This window comes from Blennius ocellaris (assembly GCF_963422515.1).
Source record: "Blennius ocellaris genome assembly, chromosome: 8".
Taxonomy (NCBI): domain Eukaryota; kingdom Metazoa; phylum Chordata; class Actinopteri; order Blenniiformes; family Blenniidae; genus Blennius; species Blennius ocellaris.
In genome coordinates this window covers 6,872,724-6,897,719 of record NC_137657.1, presented here as the reverse complement: position 1 = coordinate 6,897,719, position 24,996 = coordinate 6,872,724, and the positions used below count along the sequence as shown (strand labels likewise).

The following is a 24,996-nucleotide window of genomic DNA, read 5'->3' as shown; positions in this document are numbered from 1 at the left end:
CTTACTGGAAAAAAAGGAATAAAATCTCCATATTCTCAAATTTAGTAGTTTCCTTTTATTCTCTTATTCGATTTTACTCATGCTGCACTGAATAACTGATTCATTAATCAAGCAGGCAGAGAACAATTGTGTATTACGTATACACATACAATTTAAATACATTTTAAAAGGTTAAAATGAAAATCCATTTGAATATTGCAAAAATGAGAAAAAATACACAATATTAACCTTCATTATGTTAATATTAAGCACTCAATGCAGTGTATTTTATACTGACAACCAAAAAAATTCTTGTCCATATCCTCAAGATGGGGTCATATGAAGTAGTTTTTAATTCCCCAAAAATTGATTAATGTTTAATTTTTGGGGGGCATAAATTTAAGAGATGGTACACCAAATAATAAGTGATTCATTAATGGAACATTGTATATTTCTCTGCATAAACATACAATTGTGTCTACATTTTAATGGTTAAAATGAATCCTTGTCAGTCTTTTACATGTTGCAAAAACTAAATAAACACTGGTATCAACATTTATTTATCTTAACATTAAGCACTTAAAGCACTAGATGAGGGGGGGAAAGTGAGTTGTTATTCCTAAGCAGGAAGAGAGCCCGGCTAAAATCAATGTAATGTCAGTATCTAAGTACAATGGGACCGCTGGTTTCAGGTTTGGATGTTAAACTCACCATAAAAACTGTCTGAAAGGATCCCATTGACTCTTTGGGAAATTGGCTTGTTGGTCAATTTAGCTTCTACATGTTAGGACAGAAGTGAGGCTAAAAATCAATACCTGTGTCTCTGGTAAATATCCTGTGAACATGCTGATGTGAAGCCACGCTGGCGTGTGTGTAACACGGTCAGGAAAAAAGCTTTTTCAACTCATAAAACATCAGGGGTTTTCAAATAAATTAAAATCAGTCAATTAAAATAATAAGTCAATGTTCAGTTGTTTGCCATTTAGTAAAAATTTAGGTCAGGTTATAAACTATTAAGAGAAAATTCACCCATGGTTAGATTTACTGGCACAACAATTATTTAAAAAGCTGCAAGAAAACAATTGGAAAAAACAAAACAAACTCTGCTTCCTGGAGCTACAACCACATGGAAAACAGGTAGGCTAACTTTCACATGCTAATTCCACACAGATTATGTTAAATATGAAATTATTTAAACATACCAGTTCATATCAGAATAAATAATCCAGCAAATGGTTTTTAGGTGTAAAAATCTGTGCATGTAAAAACTGTGGGAAAACTAGACAACTAGATGTAAAAGTGTTAATAGTGGCTAAAGCTAATGCTAAGTCAGGGAACAAAAACTCTGGTTAAGATGTCAATAGTTGTTTCTTTGTTTAGAATAATTTGGCACATTGCTCTAAATGGGGAAAAGAATCTACATTAAATATGTAAGATTAAGTTAATTCTCAAGTTTATCTGTTGACTTTAAAGCTTTTACTCCCCACAAAAACTAGCATAAATAACTAGCACAGGTGGCTAAATCAGTTTTTTAAACCAATGTGAGATTTTTTAAAATGGATATTATAACTCTCGTTTTGAATCTAATCTCAGAAATGTTCGTAAAGTTTCCATGAGTGAAAAATTATTTACATTTAATGAGGAGATGAAAGTGAACGTGGCCGTGGTAGAACTGAAATCGAGGCGTTTTTATATATATTTCTATGTAAAAACCTTCAAAGGAGAGGAATGGCTCTGTGAGAGAAATCAAGTAAAGATGTGAGAACTGTCTGCAAGTCTTGGATAACCGCAAGCAAAAAAAAAAAAAATGTCCGGGTTAGCCTTTAAAATCCTGGAGAGATTCAGCACTAACTCCTTCAACAAGGTCAGAATAAAGTGGACGGAGAACAGCGTTGGGTTACAAATGAGTCGTTTTTATTTTTTTTTTAGTGCAACATCACAACAAACAATTTTCACATGAGGTATTCAAAGGGATTTTTTTCTTTAGTTGTTGATACAAAATGTCCCACCATGATTGACGTTTAAAGTGTTGTGTATCTTTTAAAGCCTTTGGTTGGTTAGCCACATTCATTAGTAAGTCTAACACATGGACAAGAATGGCACGATAAAGCATGGTGGGGGTCGAGTCCGAGCCGAGGAAACCCAGACTCAAGTCAAATATCTCCCCCGGCTCGTCCCCGTTTAAAGCTTTTTGTATGGATTTCATTAATTCCTACTTACAACAGTGGGATCAAACAGTATTTCAACTACACTAAACATTTTGGCAAAAAAAAGAAAAGAAAAGAAAAGAAAAAAGAAAACCAGGGGTGGGAGGGGGTGGCTTACAAATGTGGAAAAATAGCTTCTGTCTCCTTTGACCTTTTTTTTTTTTAATTATTATTTTGGGATGAGTGCTCGATTATTATTTTTTGGGGGGCTTTCTCTATAACAGCAAGTCTCATAATTCTAGTATTTGGAAAACAAGGAACAGGCAACGTTGATTACAGCAAGATCCTCCTTGCTTGGATTGTCACCTCCTTCTTCTTTCTTTTTTTTGGTCTTGAGAATGATTTTATTTCTATATACAGAACATGGATCAATGGGACTCTCTAGCATACTGGACGTCAGCTTTGGCTGGACGGGGGCCCCCGGCGAGGGCTCCTGTTCGGGATTGATTCCAGCACATTTGGTTTTGAGTAAAAGGCATGAAGAAGAGACGGATGGATGGACGGACAGACAAAATAGATTGATAGATAGATAGGACAGACACCCTGACAGGATGGATTCTTTGGTTAAGGAATATCTTTGCCACACAACATTTCACACAGTTGAGGTAGATGGGTAAAGTCTTCATGTACACATGGGGGGGGGGGGGGGTAGACAGGGAGACACTGGGAGGGGAGGAAGGGAGGGGTCACAGAGTCAAAAGACTTCCATCTGAAGACACTGCCTCGTGTCAGTTTCTCAGTTCCAGCTCAACATAATACTGTTTTATGCAACATAAATAATCAGCACTAGTGCTCTTTTGAATCCTCTGAGTGCTACGGTGGTTCTGACAGGGAACTGCTAAAACTACCTACGATACATCATGATTCAGCAGTTACCCATCAATCTTTGGTTGAATTTTGTTGTTGTTTTTTTTTTTTTTTTTTTTTGGTTTACACATCAAAAAAACATATTTTTTTGTCTTTTAATTTTCTTTTTTTTTTCTTCTTTTTTTACTTCTGAAAGTGTACAATAGCTTTCAGTTCTGCTATTTCATTACTTTCCTCAGAGTTGCAGCGGCCTCGGCTGTGCCGGGCTCGTCTCTCTCTCTCTCTCTCTCTCTCTCTCAGGGTCAGGTTTCTAGAAAAGTCACTAGGGGGTGCCGCAGGCTAAAATGGCAACACGGATCACCTGCAGCAGCCTGATGGAGAGGAGCTTCCCCCGCTTGACACAGAGCACAAGGTGGCTCCATGCAAAAAAAGTCTCCATTTTAGGCTCCCAGTCGGCGAGACAAAGAGGAAGCTGAAAGGTGTCACCTCCGCTTTGATACCATGACAGCAGAAAGCAGGGGTCGGCACGAGCGCCTTCCAGCTCTTCTATTTTTTATATTTTCCGCCCCGGCACAGACTCCACTGCACATCTCCACCACCTCCCTCCCTTCGCTCTCAGCATGCTTACAATTGTTGCTCATTAAAGTTTAATTCAGCTCCATGCCCCACTACTCCAACACCTCCTGTTCCTCAAACAACCCCCCCCCCCCCCCACACACACACACACACACACACACACACCACACGCACACACCACTACTGCCGTGCTCATTCTGGATGATTCAGCCTCCCCTCTGATCTCCTCCCGCCCCCTCTGAATGCCCCTAAAGCCCACAGGTCTGGCCAAGAGCGGACCCCAGACCAGATACCCAGAGAGGAGACGGGATGAAAAAAGCCCGGCCTTTGAAGTCTGCGAAAAAGTCGATGGCTTCTTTCATGACCGCCCGTCTTTCAAGTGCACGCTGTGAAGGGGGCCCCGGCAATCCGCCCCTTCCAACGTTAAAGACAGAGAAAGAGAGAGAAAATGAGACAGCAAGAGAGAGAGTGTGGAAAACAGCCAAGCTGGCCTTGCCACTCTTTGGCAGCATTTACACAGGAGGTCAGGGAATGAGATCTTTGGTTGATTTTCTCCTGATTTAGGCAGCTATCGCACAGTACGCTGGAAAATCAAACCGCTTGTGCTGTGCAAGGTTCACAGGGGAACCCTCAAGGATCTTGAGGAAACACCAAGAACCAGAAATTGTTCCTAAAGCTCTTGTAGGGCCAGGTATAAACCTGACCAACCCGGAAAGAAAACCCCAAAACAATACAAACTTCTAAGGTCTTGAGAACAAATTACAGCTAACTAAGCCCTGGAGAGACCTCTAAAATCCCAAACTATCAGGACCAATCCCCAAGGCGCAAGAAAAGATGATGGAACACCCGTAAATTCCAAGACCTCCAGAGAACAAAACCCCCAAGGATCTCAGAAGAGGAGGGAAAGATTTGAGGAACCACAGAAGAGTACGGTACCCTCTTGGAACTGAGACAACTGGCAGAAGGGCTGGGCATGTGGAGGACGGTGAGATCACACAGAGTTGGACATAGACAAGAGTGTCTGCACTGCACTGGGGACGGGGTGAGGTGTTGCGGTGAGGAACACGGGACAGGGTGAGGTACAGAGGGGGAGGGGGGTTACACAGAGATGGACTTCCCCCAGGCAGATGCACTGTACGACATGTGACCCCTGACGGACTCGCGTGGGTCCCCAGACACTTGACACACTCCACCAGATGGCATTGGACTGAACACAACTTTTACAAGCAACTTGTGAACCTATGGGATGCCACATCATCTTTGTTCTTCTTATTATTCATAGTATCATTAATTATAAATATTATCACAACATTCAAACAAGCTTTGGCCTTGGCATTAAGAGCTGACAGCAGAGACATTTGCAAGAGTAAAGAATTCCCCATTGTCCTACAAAAAAACAACAACAAAGAAACCAACAAAAAAACTAAAAGAAACAAAAACAGGCCAGGCCTTGAAGATAGAGAGATACATAACATCACTGGGTGGGATTGGGACGGGATTGGGTTCTGGGTGTAGGGATTCAGGCCGTACATTCAGGGAGGCAATGGTAATCTTTGGTATTACGATGGGATTCTACAGCTAAAAGTGCCCATCAGAAAAAAGTCTTCAGTTCCACACAGACATACAGAGCATTGTTAAATAAATACTTACAGTATATAGATAGCATAAATAAATAACCAAATAAATAGAGATGAAAGGAAAAGGAAAAAACAATAAATACACAAATGCAGTAATAAATACGTTGATCAGATCAGATAATTGCATTTGAAACGTTCTTGGTTTGATTTGAACTATTGGCTATAAGGAGGCATGTTAAAGCCATTCCTTTGTGGACCAAAAAAATGACCTTGTACGTCAGCAGGGCTGAAACAAACCGCCCCACACTTCCAACGTGTTTCTATAAATAGAGCGATGTGCTTGAAATCTGTACAAAAAGGGGCGGAACAAATCACATTCCTCCATTTCTCTAGACATCTGTAAAAAAAGATTTCATAATGGAGCAGAGGTGTGTACAGTTATTTGGAAATGAAAAAAAATACTACAATGTCACTATACATTGTGTCGGGTGTACCTCTCCTCCGTGGAGCCGTTTTTTTTTTTTTTTGGTTCTTCGATCTATTTTTTTGGCTTGATTTTGCGTCAAAAATGGCTGCGGAGCTTTCGTTTGGAAGCTCGGTGAGAGTCGTAAAGTGAGACGGCTGCACCAAACAAGTCTGTTTTCCGCGTCCTACTTGTGTTTATTGATTCAGTCCTGGCATACGGTGAGATGCAATGCGGTTCCCCCTTGAAAACTCTGATTCATTCGAGGCGAGACCCTTGACGAGACGTAGTAAAAGGCTCCGGTTGATGGTAAATGATTGACAGCTGAGGATCACGGACTCAACAGAACTCTCCTGATAATTCCAGGCTCCGAACCTTGGAACGATGCCGTACTGTCCTGGAAACCATGCTAAGAAAGGGAGTAATTAGGTTCTTCAGAAAAAAGAAAAAAAAAAGCCTGTTCTTCCTCTTTCGCCTTGATTCTCGAGGAAGAGACAGCACAAGGGGAAGATTGGGGGGAGGTCTTAACGTCTTTGGATGAATGGTGACCACGTTTGATTAAGAAGTAACACGATGGAGCTCTCCAGCGGTGGGCCAACGGCAACTCTTGATTCTTCACGTTTGGAGAGATGGGAATAGATCTGAAGGTACACCAAAAAAATAATATGCTTCCTCCTGATTTGCAATACCCTCATTATCTCTAATCTACATAATCAAAATAATGCAATGAGATGGCGTCTATGCGAGGGCGCGACTCTTCCGTCGAGTCGAAAAAATTTCTGCGCCCTTGACTATACAAGCGGGAACCTCGCATCCCGCGGTCGTATCACTCGAGGCATCGCTCCCCTTCCATTTCAAGGGAGCGATCGACTTTGGTTTGGGAAAATGCTTCATCTTCATAAAATCATCTACAACAGCTGGCTCCGTCGCTCCTTCTGATAACGAGGAGGACATTTATGACGGCCGATCTCTGCCTAGACCAGTCTTATGTGCCCCCCTTGCCTCCCTCGGCGCCCCTCTCTCCCGCCGCGTCATCACGCCGTGCTGCAGGACACCGCGGAGGAGGACACGCTGGAGCCCGAGGAGCCCGTGGAGGACGGGCGGCCCTCGTCCGCCCACTTGTTGAGGTTGCGCCGGCGGGCGTTCATGAAGAAGTTGCTGACGGTGGACAGCTCCAGGCCCAGCTGCTGGGAGATGGTGACCTGCAGCTCCTTGGTGGGGCGGTGGTTCTCCCTGAAGATGGCCAGGAGGGTGCGGCGCTGCAGGTCCGTGAACACCAGCCGGGTGCGCTTCGGGCCCTGGTTGCGCTCCAGCTTGCTCTGCTCCTGCTCCTTGCGCTTGCAGGCTGCGGGCAAACGGGCGACAGATAGATTTATTTATTTTTTTAAAAAGGGGAAGAAGAAACAGGTTAGCTAACAGACTGGCTGGCTAACTAGGACAAATGGATTAAGCGGAGCGAAAGTGGATTTGTTGAAAGAAAACAGATTAGCTAAGCAACTTTGATTAGTTAAAAGAGATGAATCAGCAGCTTGCCTCATTGTGCAGTAAAGGAATCAAGACGTTCAACCTATCACATCCTGTTGCCAGTGAGCTGCTGCAGGCGGCTGTGGCGGTGGGGGGGGGGGGGGGGGGGGGAATGCACAGCAGCATCCCAGAGAACGGTTTCCGTGGCGGTTTTCATTAGTGTACTTAATTACTTTTTGGGAAACAAGTTTGTTCACGGGTCTGTTAATGTCTGTGGTCGTCAACCACCGATGATGGACGAGTCTTTCATTACAGTCAAACATGAAAACAGACACGGGGCAAAGTTATTTTTCAAGAATAACAATCAAATATTTCATCAAACCTGCATTTGACCATTTCTTCACGTAACCCTTTATTGGCCAAGTGATCTTAAAGAGCATCTCGTGTCTCTTTTTTGCTTTCTTATAAACTATTAATGGTAAATGTAATGAAATGGATGAGGAATTATTTTAAGGTTTTTAATTTTTTTTTACAGTCTCGTTTGGCGTCTCATGTTCCTAGTTAGTGCATCTGATTTATCTTAAAACTGTGAAAAGAAAACTGCTTGAACACAGAAACACGACTACAAGAGTCAACTCCAGGTTCAAAAACAACCAGAGTAAGTCATATTTAATGTGCTTTCTTTGTAAACAACACATAGCAATTGCAGGACAGTACAACTCAATAATGTATGAATAAGTAATGATATATTTTTTTTACTTTGCAAGAGATGTGATTGTGTAATTGCCATGTATGTAGTGGTGAATATTTACACTGACTTTAAAGCCTGGAACTGCCCTCCTATAATACTTTAGAGTCCTCAGCTTGTAGATACTTTAGAGAGTCCTTTCAGGGTTTAGTTCGTCCAACTGTAATCCACATTTCATCAACATTCTATAGCAAAAGGTTAATTATATTGATCAATTTCTTAGTTGTCAACCGTTTATTTAACTGTCTAAGCTGTTTCACAGGCTATTAGGTAATTTGTCCTATTTTCTTCTTCTTGCATACGTCAGTCTTTAGTACACCAACCACAAAATAGCAGATATTTTGAAATCTCGGGGTCTGGGTTAAACACCAGTGCAGCTGTGGCAGCCCGCCCAATTACATAATCAATATTTGCTCGTGAAAAAAGGTCTCAAATTTAAAAATTACCCTGCAAATATATAAGAAAAAAAGGCGAGCGGTGCTGCGTGAGGAGGAGAAATGGGCTGATGTGTGTGGGCTGAGCTCAGATCCATTTTGAGAATCAGACGAGCGTTTTGAATGCAGGCCGCATGTTTCCTCTGCATATCCATCGCTGAACCCTTCACCTCCAACACGCTGTAATTCTGTATTTACAGGAAACACAACACCAACCTCTGCCTTTGTGTACCGAGCCAACTCCCCTCCACCAACACAGCACCCCCCCCCCCCCCCCCATCCATCTCCCTCCACATCCTCTCTTCTCTTTCCCTTAGTGGACACTTCAACATCATTAGTTTCTCATAAAAGTCATTTACATGTGGCGGCAGTGAGTGAGTAATAATCACTTTAGGGGGAACTAATTTATTTTCTATTAAAGGCGGGTTACGTCAGGGGTGAGTGAAACAAGCAGAGTCGGCATTGCCCCGGGTGTTTAGAAGCCTTAAGTGGACTAAAACATATTTGGGGAGGGGAGTCGTTGCAATTACCTAAATGCACACTTTTAAGAGGTTTCAATCAGCGCCGCGCGGTTGTTGGGCGACTGTTTTGCTGATGGTATCAAATGCCTTTCTAAGTGTAAGCACTGTGCACACAACGCCACACACACAGACAGGCACACACACACCAGCACTGAGGTGAAGCCGGGGAATTGAAGCTCAAACTGGACATTTTTTCGACTTTTCTTTCTTTTCTTTTTTGCTCTTATGTCATCAGAAATGGTTGTTCAAACTAAACATTTGATCATTACGGTCTTGAAATTATATTAGACATTCAGTTTCAGTTTCAGTTTTTTTCCACCATTTAAAGCTATAATCAAGTTTCTTTTGACAATTAAAACACCATTTACTGTAAATTAACATACTTTTTATGGTACATAACACATTCTCAGTCCAAATTGCAAGAATTTCTTTCAACTTTAATCCAACTTTTTCCCCCAGACTATTTCTGAAAGAAAAGATAAATATGAGTTCAAGTTGTTTTCAAATGGTGAATGGATTTCACTTTTATAGTGCTTTTCCACTGTGTAGCTTTCCCCAAAGTGAATAATACTATTAATCACATTCACCCATTCACACACACGATTCACGATGCCCAATCCAGTCAATGGAAGCAGTTTCAGGTTCTCAGTCTTGCTCAAAGACACTTTTAACATGTAGACAAGGAGAGATGGGAATTCGAACCTGCAACTTTGTGACCGGGAGGCGAACACTTTACCAACCGAACCAAGGTACATCCATTTCAAACCTAATTTACTGTAAAGTAACATGACTTTTTATTTTTTCGCACAACAAATTTTCCTATTAAAAGAAAAAAAAAGTCTACATTGCTCTGAACTTGAATCCAACTTCTTAAAGACCATTTCTGAATAAAAAGATAAATATTAGTTTCAATTGTAAACTGGATGAAATTACCTTTCTGCTCTGACAGATTCTTTCCACTTGTGTTAAGAAAGCAGGAAAAAAAAAAAAACAGTGTGTGGAGCTCTTGTTATTGACAAAAATGACTTGATTAAATGGAGCTATCAGCTCACAATAACCTTGAAATCCCATATTTCAGAGCCTAACACGCAGACAAAGACACAATCCATCTCACACACGCTCCAAACATACATTATATAAACCGCAGAGGCTGCCTTTTGCTCTCACAACAGCGCTGACACATTCAATTGATTGGCTTACAGATTCCCATTGAGAAACCTCTCACACGGCGAGCGCTGCCGTTGATGTTTACTGTATGACCGGCTCTCCACTCTTCAAACCTCTCTCATTAGCTGAGAAATAACGCCGACCTTACAGCCGTGTCTTCCACGCGGCGGGGAATCGCCCGGTTCCGAGTAGCCGAGCGGCTCTCGGACCCGGGCCCCGACGATTCCCCGCCGTGACATCCGGGCCGAGTTCCTCAAAACTCAAGTACTCAAGACTAGACGTGAATAAATCGCTCTCCTCCGAACTCATTATCTGAGAGGAAATGTTTTGACTCGGGGATGCACTCTTGTCAACTAGAGATTACAAGGGCCTGTTAGCTTTTAGGCATCCAGATCTCGTTTGCATTTCTGAGAGTTATCGAACGACGTCTCATTAAAATCTGAACAGGCCGAGATGTCAGCGCCGTGTCAATATCACCACAAGTGAAAAAAAAATTTTTTCTCTCTCTCTCCTTCTCCTCTCCCAAATGCTTCATTTTTCACGCGTGTTACACCATCCCAACCATCAATATTTCTGGGTGGGGGGGGGGGTGAAGCTACAGACGGTGTATACAGTGGTGCACTCTCAGCTCGTGTGGTAATGAAAGAAATGACATGATAGTGCCGGCTAGCTTTGCTTGTAGCGTGGATTTATGGCCGTTTGGAGAAGGAGTCGCGGTGTCCTGCCGCTCGCCTCCTCGTCCTCGGCTCTCTCCCCTCACTGTGACGATCATAACGCCCGCCATTAAGTAAATGCTTCCTTATGCTGTAATCATGTGTAAAAGGCTCACAATTACCATGCTATAAATCCGCGGCAGCGGGGCGACTCCCCGAGACATAAATATTCCCCTATAGGCTTCTTATGATCGTGGGAACAGCCCCTAATCATGATGTATGCCCCTGTCTCGTGTTGCTGAAACGTGATCGAAAGCCCTTTCCCTACCCCCCGGCGTCTCAACCTACACCCCCCCTCCCAGCCAGATCCTCACCCCACCCCACCCCGCCGACACCCACCCTTCCCCTCCCTCTGTGTCCTCCCCCTCCTCCACCACCACCACCCCAGCCCCAGCCCACCCCCTGCTGATTTCTTGGGCCAGGGGCTGATAGAAATTATTGATTAAATCTGTGCAGCTCAGACTCCTCGACCCACAGAGGCTGGTTAACCCCTTCAGCGCCAGAGTGGGGGGAGCTGCAGGAGTCAGATAAAAAAAAAGAAAAAGAAAGAAAAACCAACAACAACAAAAACAATGCCCCCCCCGCCCCCTCCTCCATCGCCCCGTTTGTTTGATATGGCGACGCCGGCCTCTGCCCGCAACTCCCGACATGCAAATGGAATCAGCGGTGACCTTTTGCGCCTCGGCTGGCCGATTGTGGACTGTACGCCGCGGCGAGAGGTGGACGAGGCTTTGTGGCTTTCATTACTGTGGGGGTGGTGCAGGCACTGGAGCCGACACGTAAACCGCATTGACCTTTCTTATTCATTTAGACCTTTAGTCAAGGGCTTCGGCCATCATCTTTAAAGTTATAGTCTCTTATACCCCCCCCCCCACCCCCCACCCTCCTCCTCCTCGACTTTAAGTGTCGGAGCGCGGCTGTGTGGTCTTTATCCCGCCTTCTTCTCCGGATAAATCCTGATTGCCTCCTCCACAGCCCGAGGTTGGGCTCGAGATGCATCTCATATACAGTGCAGTAATCCATAGAGCATACACACACACACACACACACACACACACAAGCCAGATACTGCAGATAAATCCGAGGGATCACCTCCTCCATGTTTAGCAAAATGTCTCTGCAGAAAGACAGTTACTTGAAAAGACAAAATGGCAGCAGCTCGTTTCATAATTACAGTGTGGAGGAGACACAGTTATGGAAACACCACGGCACTTTTCAACGACACTAAAGGGCCTAATGTATTTAAGGTATTTAAGGGAGTGCTGCATTAAGGAGGATCATCTTAAAACTTGAGGCGTGAAGCAGAGAGCACTTGAGCTATCTTCAGACTGGGGAGCACAGGGCACCCCGCATTCTAATTCCAGTCTCGATTTGCCGATGCGGCCGAGGTGTGTGTGGGCAAAGCGTGCTGCTCTTTCCCATGGAAATCAATAGAGGCTTGTAATTAAACAAAAGGGGGTTGGCCAGGGGGGGAACAACACACACACACACACACACACACACACACACACACACACACACACACACACACACACACACACACACACACACACACACACACACGCACAACAACCCCCTTCGGAAAGTAGGTTATGTAGAAAAGTGCCGAGCTGTCCAAATTGCGGCTTTGCCAAGAACTAAATATGCAATTTCAGAGTGTGTGGGAGCAGAGCGAGAAGAGCATTGTCAAACATTAGCACACTTCTCTGTGTAGGGACTTTAATTTTTTATGAGTCTGATTGATCGGCTGCTCGGACTTGGCAGACTTGACTCGTTAAAAATAATGTTTGTGTTAGTAAAGATGAATAAACAAAGATGCCGCGGAAGAAAGAGGGAATAATTAATGAGCGGGAATCGGCTCAAACCAGAACAAAGGGCACTTTAATCGCGGAGATTTTTGGCTCGTGTGAGGAAAGGGCGAAAAAAGGTGTCGGCGTGTTTAAAACACTCGCACATCCTCGGGATGAGATTAACCCCTACAATCAACGGGGAAGAAAAACAAACAAGCCTTGGAGATAGCTCGTCTTTAGATAAGGAGGGTTTTTTTTTTTTTTTTTTGGTGGTGATTGCTGTAACGTTTTGCTGAATGGAGGATGTACACATGTGCTCTCAGAGTTGAACAATCAAAGATCAATAATTGTGAAGGGATTGCAAGAGTGCACAATCATTACCTATGAACCCTATTGTGTTGTTGGGCTTAATCAGTCGAGTTGCTGACAGAGAGCGAAGGAGCAGTGATCAACTGTGCAGGCTCACACACACGTACAGCTCGCAGACCCCCGCAGTGAGCGGGCAGGCCACTCGTGCACACACACACACACACACACACACACACACACACACACACACACACACACACACACACACACACTCCACGTCGCCTGTGCTCGTCTCATATTACTGTGTTCACTTGGATCTCTTTCTGTATCAGATGGGCCCTCGGTCCCTGTGGAGGGACAACACTGTAACACGGCACTGTACGGCGTGCTGTCGCGTCTTCAAGCCTCATCCCCAAAGAATATTAAATGTCAAGTGGCAGATTACAATGTGCCTTTCAGGGAGAAAAAAAAAAAAAAATGAAGGAAAAAGATCTTTCACCCATGAATGCATGAAGGCCTACAACAATTTGATTTTTGAGGGGTTGACTTTCAAGGAAATATCCACAATACTTGTGTTGTCTGACTACAAACTGAGTGAGGGGGGATGGAAAATTAAAAAAAACAACAACTAACAAACACAAGAACAGAAAAATCTTCACAATTCCCAAATAGGTTCAATTTCTAGTTGACTAATCCATCCAGGATCAACCTTCTATTCATGTGTCCTCACATGTGGACAAGCCCAGAAACCTGCGAAGGTGCTCGCCTCCGAGCCAGAGCAACATTTGTATTTAGCCTCGCAGTAATTGCCTCGGTGACGACGTTGATAAAAGACGTCTGGCAAACGCTCAAGTCTCATTTGCATCAGCTCCCTTTTGCCAGCTCGACTTCAGTCAGGCGCTGAGCAGATATAAATCACTGCCCACATTAATCAATCGCTCCCAGAATGGCATATCTGCACAAATTATTTTGTGTGGCTCAAAAAAGCGATTAGATTGCCAGCCGCTGCTCACGCTGATCTTCATGGTTCATTTAAGAGGAGGGCAAATGTCTGTGGCTTTTTTTTTTTTTTTTTTAGTGTAGCTACTGTACAAATCAATAGGAGCTGTTTGGGAGCTAGGTAAACAAAGGAACGGCACATATGGCCTCTTTTCTGGCTCAAACTGTCCACAATGTGCTGCTAAGTTCTTATCATACTGGCTGATGGAACAATAGGTGGACCAGTGGTGCACTCACACTGGCGTGGAGAAGAGAAGCATCACTGTGATGCTTTTGCTTTTCCTCATGTTTCAACCTGAGCAGCATACTGATTGCTGGAGAGGAGGATTTTTTTTGGAAGACATGGAGAAAGAAGGTGTTTGGGGAAAACAAGGAGGGAGAGAGAGAGAGAGAGAGAGAGAGAGAGCGTGTCTGTTGTGGTTTTCTCTGTGTGTGTGTGTGTGTGTGTGTGTGTGTGTGTGTGCGTGAGGCAAATAGAGAGTAAAGCCAGATCTTACCCTCCAGCCGGAGAGAAGCCATTCTTTGAAACTCGGGTTCCTGGAGCCAGCGGGACATCCTCTTAAAGGTCTCGCGGCCGGACTTGAGCTTGCCCCAGGGCTTGGGGTTCCTCAGGAGGTCAGACAGCGTGCCCTGTGACCTACACAGAACCCTCTCGGCGAAGATGGCCTGGGGGATGCTGTACCTCTTCAGCTCGGTGATGATCCTCTGGGCCACGTCCCTGGTGTTGATCTCCTCTCCGGAGCCGCCTCCGCTGCCCTGCGAGCCCGGCAGCATGCCCTCGCCGGGCGAGGACGAGGCGGACGACGAGGAGTGCAGGTGCTCGCCCATCTTGGCGGCCTGCTGGCCCGGGTGGTGGTGGGTCTGGTAGTGCTGGCTGTAGATGTGTGGGTGGTGGCTGGGGGCGTGCTGGTGAGCCTCCATCTTATTCAGCTGGTGCCCCACCGACACTTCGCCCGCTCCGAGGCCCGGCGGCGACATCTCCCGGCCGAAATCCGACGCCCGGCAGAAGATGCTCCCTCCGTGGACGTCGTAGCCGCCGTGGAGCATCTGGCCGCCGTTGCCGTTGGGGCTGTTGCCCAGGCTGCCGTAGCCGTGCATGGAGGAACCGAGGCCCGAGCTGGTGGTGGGGGGCGTCAGACTTTGAGACATGGCCAGCTCCTTCCCATACGGGTTGTAGAAGTTGGTGCCGAGGCCCCGGTCCTCGCGCATGAGGGTGAAGCTGCCGATGACATTGCTGACGGGGAGGCAGGGGTGGTGGTGGTGGTGGTGGTGGTGGAACTTGTCGTCGAAGGGCTGCAGGGGGGTCAGGGTGGTGTAGGTGCTGCCTGAGCTGGACGGGGAGTCGCCGCTGTAGCCCAGCGCCGACATGGAGTGGTCGAAGCCCGGCGGACGGGGCTCCGGCTCCAGGGACATGGACGAGCCCCCGAGGGGAGGCCGGGGGAAAGCAGCTGAAAGGTCCCGCGAGTGCAGCATGGCCCGGCCGTCCTGGCTGTGAGCCAGCTCCGAGTGGCTGTGGAGGGACATCTCCCCGAGACCCCCATCCATCTTCAATCTCGCCAAATGAACCTCGATCTCTTCTTCCGCTGCGTTGTTGCTCTGCTCTTGTTATTGTTGTTCAACAGCCAGGCCAACAGTCTGGAAGGTCTCTTGTTACACCAGACTATGGATTTATTGATTTGTGAATTAATTGATTTCCGGGCTTATGGGGTGTCTAATTAATTATCTGATAACGTTAAGTACTGTCTTCAAACTCCCTCAAACTCCCAGAAAACGAGTTTGCGAACGCATGGGGAAGGTTTTAGCTGAGATTTTTTTATTCTCACTTGTGCATCAGCACTCAGCTTGGGTCTTTGGTGCTTCAGCTGTGTTCCTCGCTTTTGTGCCTGCGTGAGACAAGACATGCGCTGTTATTCTACTTGTATTTCAACTTTCATCGACACAGAGAAACTGAAAAAAAAAAAAAAAAAAAAGAACACACCCGAGAATCTAATCTTTATCGCCAATCTACTCCACCAGCATCCCAAACAATAACAGCGTCGGAAGCAGATGGAGTGTATTTGGAGCATCACACGTCCTGCTGGACGCACGCGAAAACACAACGATATCAGTGTCGAGATCACTCCGATTTAATCACACGTCGAGAAACGAGATCATCCTTTCCATGCAAAGTTAGAAAATAGAGAAGGAACGCGCATGTGAATCGGGTGCAAATTACCGGTGCGTTTGCATATTTACCCCGCGCGCACGATGCGCTGACGAAGTACGATGGCGATTCGCCGATAAAAAAAAAAAAAAAAGAGGAGAATAGGGAGAGAAAAAAAAAAAGAAGCCAACGTGCGTGGATTCATGGAGGAAATCCAAAGTCCTACCTTTTATTATCCACTTCTCAGAGCGCCTCCGCGGCTGTTGTCCGTCCTGTGCATCTCTCCGATTGTGTCGCCGAGCAGCGCTGCAGATTCACACAATTGGTCCGCTGCGCCCTGGGGTGCTACATTCAACCAAAACCAGCGAGCGAGGGGAAAAAAAAAAAAAAAAAAAAAAAAACATCTGCGGTTACAAACCAAAACGTCTCCCTCGCTCTTCGTTCCCCCTTTTTTTTCTCCCCTTCTTTGTTTTCCCACTCCAAAAAATCTCCAGGTCTAGCCTCTTTTTTTTTTTGCTTCTACACTAGCAGCTCTCCTCTTTTTCTTTCATTATCTCGTGAGATTTTCCTCCTCCTCCTCCTCTTCCCTCTGCCTGCCACTTCATCGATCTCACCACCAACTCTTTCTCCTTCTCCTCCTCCTCCTCCTCCTCCTCCTCCTCCTGCTCTTCCTCCTCCTCCTCCTCCCCCTTTGCTCACATTGACTCTCTGCTTTCAGTGCGTCACGGCCTTAAAAATCTGACAGATGTGCGATGAAATTCCTACTCCAATTAACCCTTTCTCTCCGGGGGGAGGGTGGGGCGGGATGGAGGGTGACGGGGCGGGTGAGGTGTGGAGGTGGAGAGGCTCGTCTTATTTATTTATTTTCTTCTTCTCACAGCCCCACAGGTTAAGCCTCCTTCAGCTGATTGCATGCACAACTTCTGAATGATGCGCGCACATCCCGCTGCGCGCGCCTGATCAATGGCCTTTAATGTTATTTTGTCCTTTTTATGTAACAAGTGACGCGGTCACTGCTGTGAAAACACCACACACATCACGAAGATGGAAAAGGGATATTGTACAGGAGCATCGCATATTAATTGTATACTTTTGATTTTGATTTTCGTCATATGCTGGATTTGACTGCTTTTTTTTTTTTCCTTACATGATGATTTAAAGACAGAATTAGGTGTGAATATGTAATTATAGGAATCGCCTCACTAAGTCATTGACCGCAGAAATTTTTTTTTTTTAACTGCGGTGCACCATCTAACCTCTTAAAAAAAACAATAACAATCCAGATGTGCGCTTTTTCAGTTTTACGCGTCATGTTGGATTAAAACTAATGTTAAATTGCACCTTTCAGGATATAAATGCAGTCAAGTGGCCTTTATGTCCTCTTAATCCGCACTCACTAACACTTCAGTCTGGAAAGTCCCACAGCAGGATCAATGTGACCCCCCCTTTCTTCTCTTTTTTCTGTTTTTTTAACCAGAGAACACCCTCGACCTGCTGCTGCGGCAAGAGTGCGCGTGCGTGAGTGCCCAAAAGTGCCCACCCAATTCCGCTTGAGAATTTAACAATTACGCAAGGCTAATACTATGTTTACAAGTATTACCTGCGTGCACACGACGCCGTGTTTTCGTTGTGCATTTCTGCGTAAAGCGCGTGCACGCCTGTATACAAGGGCCGTATTTCCGCCTACATGCGTATGAGCGTGCCATCTCTTCTGCATGGTGCACGGGGGAGGGGAGGGTGGGGGGGGTGTTGTTGTGCGTGCGTGTTTGCGCGCGCGTCGGCCTCAGAGAAACACAGAGGCAGACAGAAGCAGGGAGGCAGAGCGCATACTAATCATATCTGTCTGTCAGTTTAATTTTCAGAGATGAGCAGTTCTGGCGTTTGGAAACAGCGAAGCGGTGCGCGGTGTGGGACCGCCGGCTTCCCGGAGCAGATGCTGCCCTATCGATCCGCCCCGCGCGCATGCAGCCAGGACTGAGGGATGCGTGCATGGATGGCGAGTAGCTGGAGGTAAAACTGGTCAACGGCCTCAGAGCGAAAATAAAAGGTCCTCTCGAAGGTCGGGGGTGAAAGTTCACCTTCTGTGGCAGGAAAACCCGAGAAGGCAGGCCGACACCCGAGCTGCACGGCGCCCCAACCCCGAGCACTGCGGGCCGGGAGAGAAACCCACACCCGGTGGGAGGGAGCGATGGATGGAGGGATGGATAGGTGGATGAGTAATCAGGGCGCGCGGCCGCATGGAGCCGCCACCATTTAATACTGCACATGCATAAAGATGAAAACACTGCGCATCTCATCTGCTTAGCTGATGAGTTTCAGATTTGAAATCTTTTGATCACCAGTAATAAGGCGATTTCCATTTCGAGCATTTAGATGATGCCCTCGGAGTCGCTCTCCTCACAGCAGCAGCAGCAGCAGCAGCAGCAGGATCAGCAACATTACAGCCAAAGCATTTACATTTCAGCCATTTAGCTGATGCTCTCCCTGGGACCTGCTGTGGGAGAAACAGTGGAGGCTTCAATTCCTCCATTACCAATAAATATAGTGAGGAATCTGCCCATTTAGCGGCAGCTCTTATCCAAAGTGACTCCAGCTTTTAATCTGAAACCAGCAGCGTGTTTAGAATCGAAGCATTCAGCTGATGCGTTCACAGCACATCCAATATTACAAGCAGGGTGGGTGGGGGGGTGGGGGTGGGGGGGAGGGGGGCAATCGCTGTGACCTTAAGATGACCATGCATATGTTTGGACACACACTATATTTCCTTCCAGGTGTTGCACTGATCTGGGAAATGGGAGAAATGAAAAAGGAGCCTTGTTAAGATTCATAAATTCATATTTTATTGGAGGAGAAAACAGTGCGGACGTGCTGCGAATGCGGGACCCGAAGGCCTGCAAACGCTCCACGCAGCAACAGGAGGAAAACACGGCGACATTTTTCATGCTGTACTTTACACTCGCCCCCCAAATCCTCCGTTTAATCACCGGGTAAACGTGATCACTTATTGGTAAATGATAATGGATGGAGCGCACGCGCAGGGCGCAGTTCTGAATGAGATATCGACTCTGTTTGCAGGGAAACGAGAAAGAGGGGAGAAAGAAAGAAAAAAAACATTAAATGAAGATTTTTACGCAGCAAAGACGAATTAAAAGAGCCAAAAGAGAATATTTCGGATTCTGTAGATTAAGGATGAATAAATAAATAAATAAATAATACATTTATAAAATAATAAATAAATAGGAAGGTTACAATGTTTAATAAGATTATGACAGATAATATTTAAATATACAGGATGAATGTGAATGTTATTGAGAGGCTTGATTCACACACACGCACACATATATATATATATATATATATATATATGTATATATATATGTATATATATATATATATATGTGTGTGTGTGTGTGTGTGTATATCCATAAAAAGTACAGTACTTGGCTTTTTAGACTTTAAATGACTAAATCACACATCTGCATCAACACACGAGTACAAAAACACAAGTTGATTTTCCAAGTTGTTTATTGTCACGTGTTATCAAACAAACACATTATGCTTCGAAAATATTTTCAAAAGTTTGTGTATTAAAAAAACCCACCTCGATAACAAATAGTAAACAGCATAGTAAGTTGAACAGGATCAACTTGAGAATAATGTAAAAGATAAACTTTTCACAGTTATAAAGAAAACTATTGATTTCCAGTTGACATTAGTCTTTTTTTCTCTCATTTCTTCATTATATTCATTATATTTCTTCATTACGCACCACTGCACGTCCAATATACGTGATGCAAATTAAATTAGATTTAAACAGAAGAACAGGAATGTTATATGAAAGAATAATGAGATTTATGACGATAAACACTCTATTAAAGCAACAGTTTAAAAAAAATGTGATCTGTTGTAAATAACGATTTTGTTTTATCCAGCTTTTAAAGAATTAATGAATATAATCTAAGAAATAAAATCTGCTTCCCAAACTAGCAGATATGCCGTTAACTTTCTTCACCTGGTGCATAAAGCCTCCCATTTATTAAAGATTGAATTATTTACTACATGTAATATTATAGCTTGTGTAACAGTTGGGAGTTCAAAGTCAACTAAAACAATTTCTGATTCGACAAAGTCTTTAAATTCAATTAAAAATACGCGTTTTGTGCAGCATGAGTGCGAAACATTGTGTGCAACGTCTTTATGACACCCAGAAAACAAAATAATCCAAACTATTACACATATAACTTTAATTTCGTTTCTATTTTCTGCAAAATTGTAAATTATATATTACTTGAAATCCCACGTTTTATTTATCTACAATATCACAATTCTTATTATTATTATACATAAAAAAAAAAAAAACACAAAACAAGATTTTCTCTTTGGCTACTTCGAGACGCAAATTTGCTTAAATTGATTTAGACTGAAGAAAATTATAATAAAAATGAGCACAAAAAGCTGTAATGATACTAACAAATTAATATAAGTAGGTGCAATGGGATTTGACATTATTAAATTATATTTGTAGAAATGTAAGTGTCTGAGGAGTTTATATACCTCATCCTGTAATCTCAGATTAAAACCTCCATTCACAGCATCATATGGTAATTTTCCTTTCTGTGTTTCTCCTCCTTTTTCTTGTTGTCAACTCCTTTTTTTAAATGCCTCTCCCATTCCAAAACGAATCGATAAAATCGATTATTATCACGAGACTTGGCGTTACACAGATCACAAACGTGAATAATCAATAGTTGCATTAATTTGGCCAGATTAGATGTGAAGAGGACAAAAAATAGAGCTGAGAAATGATTATAATAATGGTAGAAATCATCACTGATATGTGAACTCTCCACAATGACGCACACAGCGTGAGGTAACCTGAGTGACGCACTGTGTGTGAAATTCTAAATATGGATGATTAGGAGGCTTTAAACGGACTTTGATCAGTTTCAAATGATCAGTTATCGAATATTAAAAATATAACCATTAATATGATGCAAAATTTGCATTTAATAAGGTTTTTCTTTCTTTCTTCAATATGCTGTAATTGAACACAAATCAACAAACGTGTAACTGCAGGCCCCCACACACACACACACTCACACACACACACACACACACACACACACACACACACACACACACACACACACACACACACACACACATTATATAACAGTAAAGTGTAATTTAAGCCATTTTAGTATCACAATATTCCAGATTTCATATTCAATAACAATAATTATTTGATATTTGATTCTTCCTTTGATAAAAGGAAATAAACCTGAATAAAAACAGACAATATTATATATTTAAACTATATTATTTTAAAATCTATAATCAGCCACTTTATCCCAGAAAGATTCAATTCAACCCAATTTCAAAAGAGATCATTTCTTTTAAAAAGAAATAGAAAAAGCTTAATATAAATAATATTTTAGAATATCCAATAGTAAAGTCTATGTTAAGCATTTCATATGATTATTTTTCAGATTACTGACTCACTTCACACCATCCTAATTAAAAACTGATCACTTCTTTGAGTTTCACATTCTAACAGGAAACTATATTCAATTTGTGTTCACCTCTCAGTATTTTGCGAAGTTGACAAGCCGGAGAACCACACAGAAGATTAATTATGAGTCACTTCTTTGATAAAAGTCTGAGAAATGGAGTGTAAATGAGCTTTTCTGGCTCTCCACAGACTCCACCTGCCTTCATCAGCTCGAAAATGTGAAATAATGGAGCTGCTGCTGGAAACTTAGTGTGAATGATAATCACATTATTTTCTGCCATTATTTGCAGGTTTTGCTTGCAGTAATGATCGTGTACTCCGTGATGTGGAACTTGACTTCGCAGCGTGAATAATGTTATTATCGATCATATCTGGATTAATGCAAATTCACTCCTTTAATTCACTGCTTTCTTTCAGCTCCTTGCGCGCAGCAGAGAGAGAGAGAGAGAGAGAGAGAGAGAGAGAGAGAGAGAGAGAGAGAGAGAGAGAGAGAGAGAGAGAGAGAGAGAGAGAGAGAGAGAGAGAGAACACACACTGGGACGAGTTCAAGTTATAAAAATCAGACAATAAATGAGAGAAAGTTGTTTTAAGTATTGCAGGGCGCTTTTCGGAGCTGTTGCGCGTTTTGGCACAACGAGGTGGTTTTATTCTAAACTTATAACAAACGCTTCTTAGAAAATAAGTCTTTTGAATTTAAAGAAAACTATTGTTAAATAAAACACATTAAAGGCGGCTGTGGGTTCCTGAGTGTGTGCGCGCGCTCCGGGCAGGAGCGCGCATCAGCCATGTATCGATCCGCGCATTTTTAAACAGCCTCCCATTTGCCCTACAACTATTTTTCATATAAAATGCAAATGCGTCCCTCAGTAATTGGCTTCGCATTCTTTATGCAAATGAAATTATGTGGTGACCCGAGTCGAGCTGGGAGAACAGAAAAGTGTTTAATTTATGCAAAATGGAGCTCAAGGGGGCGTAAAGGTCGATAAATTGGAAGTTGTCTGAGTTTATTTCTTTCCCTCTGTCTTTCTCTCTCTGTGTCTGAGTCAGGGCTCATTACAAGTTTTTGAAAGTTAAACAATTAGTGATGCTCATTAGGAATCACAGAGCATTTAAGGTTTTATTCGAATTGTTCTTGGCTGCACAATGTGAAATTTCTTCTTCCCTGCAGGTTCAGTCAGATTATTGTTATTAATACATTTATTACAAAACATTCCATTTATTTTTTTTCTTGGATTGTTGATTATTTCCAATATAGCACTACTTAATATTGACATTTTATTATTGTATGTTTCATTAATGAATACAAATAGGTAAATGTTAATTAAATTAAATCCAGATTTTCTTTATATGTATGCATTAGAAACTGCAGTCATTTTTAGTTCCTGTCCTCTGTCTTTAAAAAAACAAACAAAAACAAAAACAAAAAGCAGTGGAGTTGAACCCACAGATCACAGATAATGAAGGACAGGCACAACATGAGGCCTACGCCACACACATGCATCCGCAGGCCTGCGGCATTATTGCAGTGGGCAGCGTCACCCTCCATGTTTAACACAGCCGCAGCAAAATGACAGGCAAATATTGAGATGACACACACATTGTGCCCCAACGTAATTGTGCATGCACGCTCATTCCAGCTCAAAGAAGAAGGAAAAAAAAAGAAGAAAAGAAACCAACAGAAAAAAAAAAAAACAGCCAACCCACTGACAAACGTGCCGACACTCCCACTCAATCGCTTCAACACAAACATACAAATAAACAAGTCTGCATCTTCCGTTTCCCTCCCCATCCACTCCCCTCCCTCCATCTTGCCCTCCACACCTTCTGGTCCCTCTCGGAATAAAGCAAAGCCTTTCTGAGAAAACCTTGGCGTTCATCTTGAGAAATCCCACACCGCACGCTGCTTAACATGGTCACTCACTGATAAAAATACCCTCTTTAAAAAGCATCTACATATTGATCACGCAAACACTCGCAGCTATTTTCTGCCACGATAATGCACGCTCTCGCCCGGGCCTGTCAGTCTCAGCAGGTGTGTGTGTGTGTGTGTGTGTGTGTGTGTGTGTGTGTGTGTGTGTGTGTGTGTGTGTGTGTGTGTGTGTGTGTGTGTGTGTGTCTCACAGCTGAAAAGTGTGTGTCAGTCTCTCCAGTCAGTGTAACTCGGTGGGGGATCAAAGGCAGCAGGGCTTCTCTCTTTTTCCATCTATGGTTTTCCAGTCGGGTTGCCCTCCCTCCCTCCCTCTCTCCCCCTCTCCCTCCCTCCCTCCCTCCTTCCCTCCCTCCCTCCATCCATCCCCTCCCTCCCTCACCCACCCCTTTGCCTTCACCACCACCCCCCTCGCCACCCTCACCGCCTCCTCTTCCTCTTCCTCTTCTCCTCTCTTTGCATCCGCTCTCGGCTTCCCTCTCTCCTCCTTCTTCCCTGATTTTCCTTCGCCTGCTCGGCTGTTAAATCCACTCTGCATCCTTCCTCGATGGCGGCTGCTGCTGCTTCCTCTCCGTCCGTCCGAGGCGAGGCGAGTGTGTGCAGCCCTCTCTTTCACTCCCTCTCCCTCTCTCTCTCTCTCTCTCTCTCACTCTGCCTTCTCTCTTTAATCAGCATGTTAATAAGAAAGGTAACTAATCAATACATTCAATGGCCTGGCTTGGCGATTGATACGATCTCCATCCACCTCCCCCTTGCTACACACACACTCACACACACACACACACACACACACACACACACACACACACACACGGTTGTGGATGCAAAAGCCCTTTGCAATGTTCCTTCATTTACAAAGCGAGCTTGAAAAAAAAACAAAAGTTAAAATGAGAATCTGGTGAATCGATGTGCTTCTCTCGTGCAGCCGGGCCGAATTTGAATCTGTGAACGTGATTCAAGTTCGCAAACTATGTAATATAACCGATCAAATGATATTGAAGTTGGATTTTTCTTTTTTTCTTGTTGATGTAGATATTCGCAGTATTAAAAGCGAAGCCTTTTCCAGGGGTTCATCCATGACAGAAAGCTCTATATTTCTGTTTCTTTGCAGCGACGATAAACAACGAGTCAGTATAAATGTGTCAGTATAAATTCCTAAAAAGATGCTGAGCAGACAAGGCCCGCCCGTTGGTAATCTGGTCGTTTTACTCGAATGTTGATCGGAGGAAGAAATCCAGGCCAGCTGGAAGCAAGAAGTGGTTGTTTACGCTGTATACTTTCCTACATAAGTAGTGTCTTTGAACCATTACAGGAATACTTTGCCTGTATTTGTTATTTGTTGACGACCACGGTAGTTCAGGCATTGATTTCCAGCTGCTCTGCTATACATTCAGAATTCACACACAATTGTTTTTTTCTCTTTTTTTCCTCTCTGCAAGTCAACCACCAAATGCATTGTAACAATGCGTCGGTTGGTTTGAGAGGAAGCTCTCGGTTTTTTTTCCCCCCTCTCCGCCGCCGTGCGGCTGTCTGCCCGGTTACAGCCTCAAACACAGCAAGAGGTCAGATATTTACTCATCACTCTCCAATATCTCTGCGCAAATTAAATCCTGCAGGGAGTGGTGGGGTCGGAGCCTCGACTCCCCGGTTCTGGATGTGC

At 43.9% G+C, this 24,996-nt stretch overlaps 1 protein-coding gene across 1 annotated transcript; it reads right to left on the bottom strand.

Annotated features, from left to right (window-relative positions):
• Positions 1-6,643: 6,643 nt before the first annotated feature.
• On the bottom strand, positions 6,644-15,299 carry onecutl (one cut domain, family member, like; the record flags this gene model as incomplete). Its single annotated transcript, XM_080501540.1, has 2 exons — positions 6,644-6,954; positions 14,252-15,299. The coding sequence occupies 2 exons, from the start codon at positions 15,297-15,299 to the stop codon at positions 6,644-6,646; spliced, it is 1,359 nt and encodes a 452-aa protein (XP_080357666.1).
• Between the last annotated feature and the right edge of the window lie 9,697 nt (positions 15,300-24,996).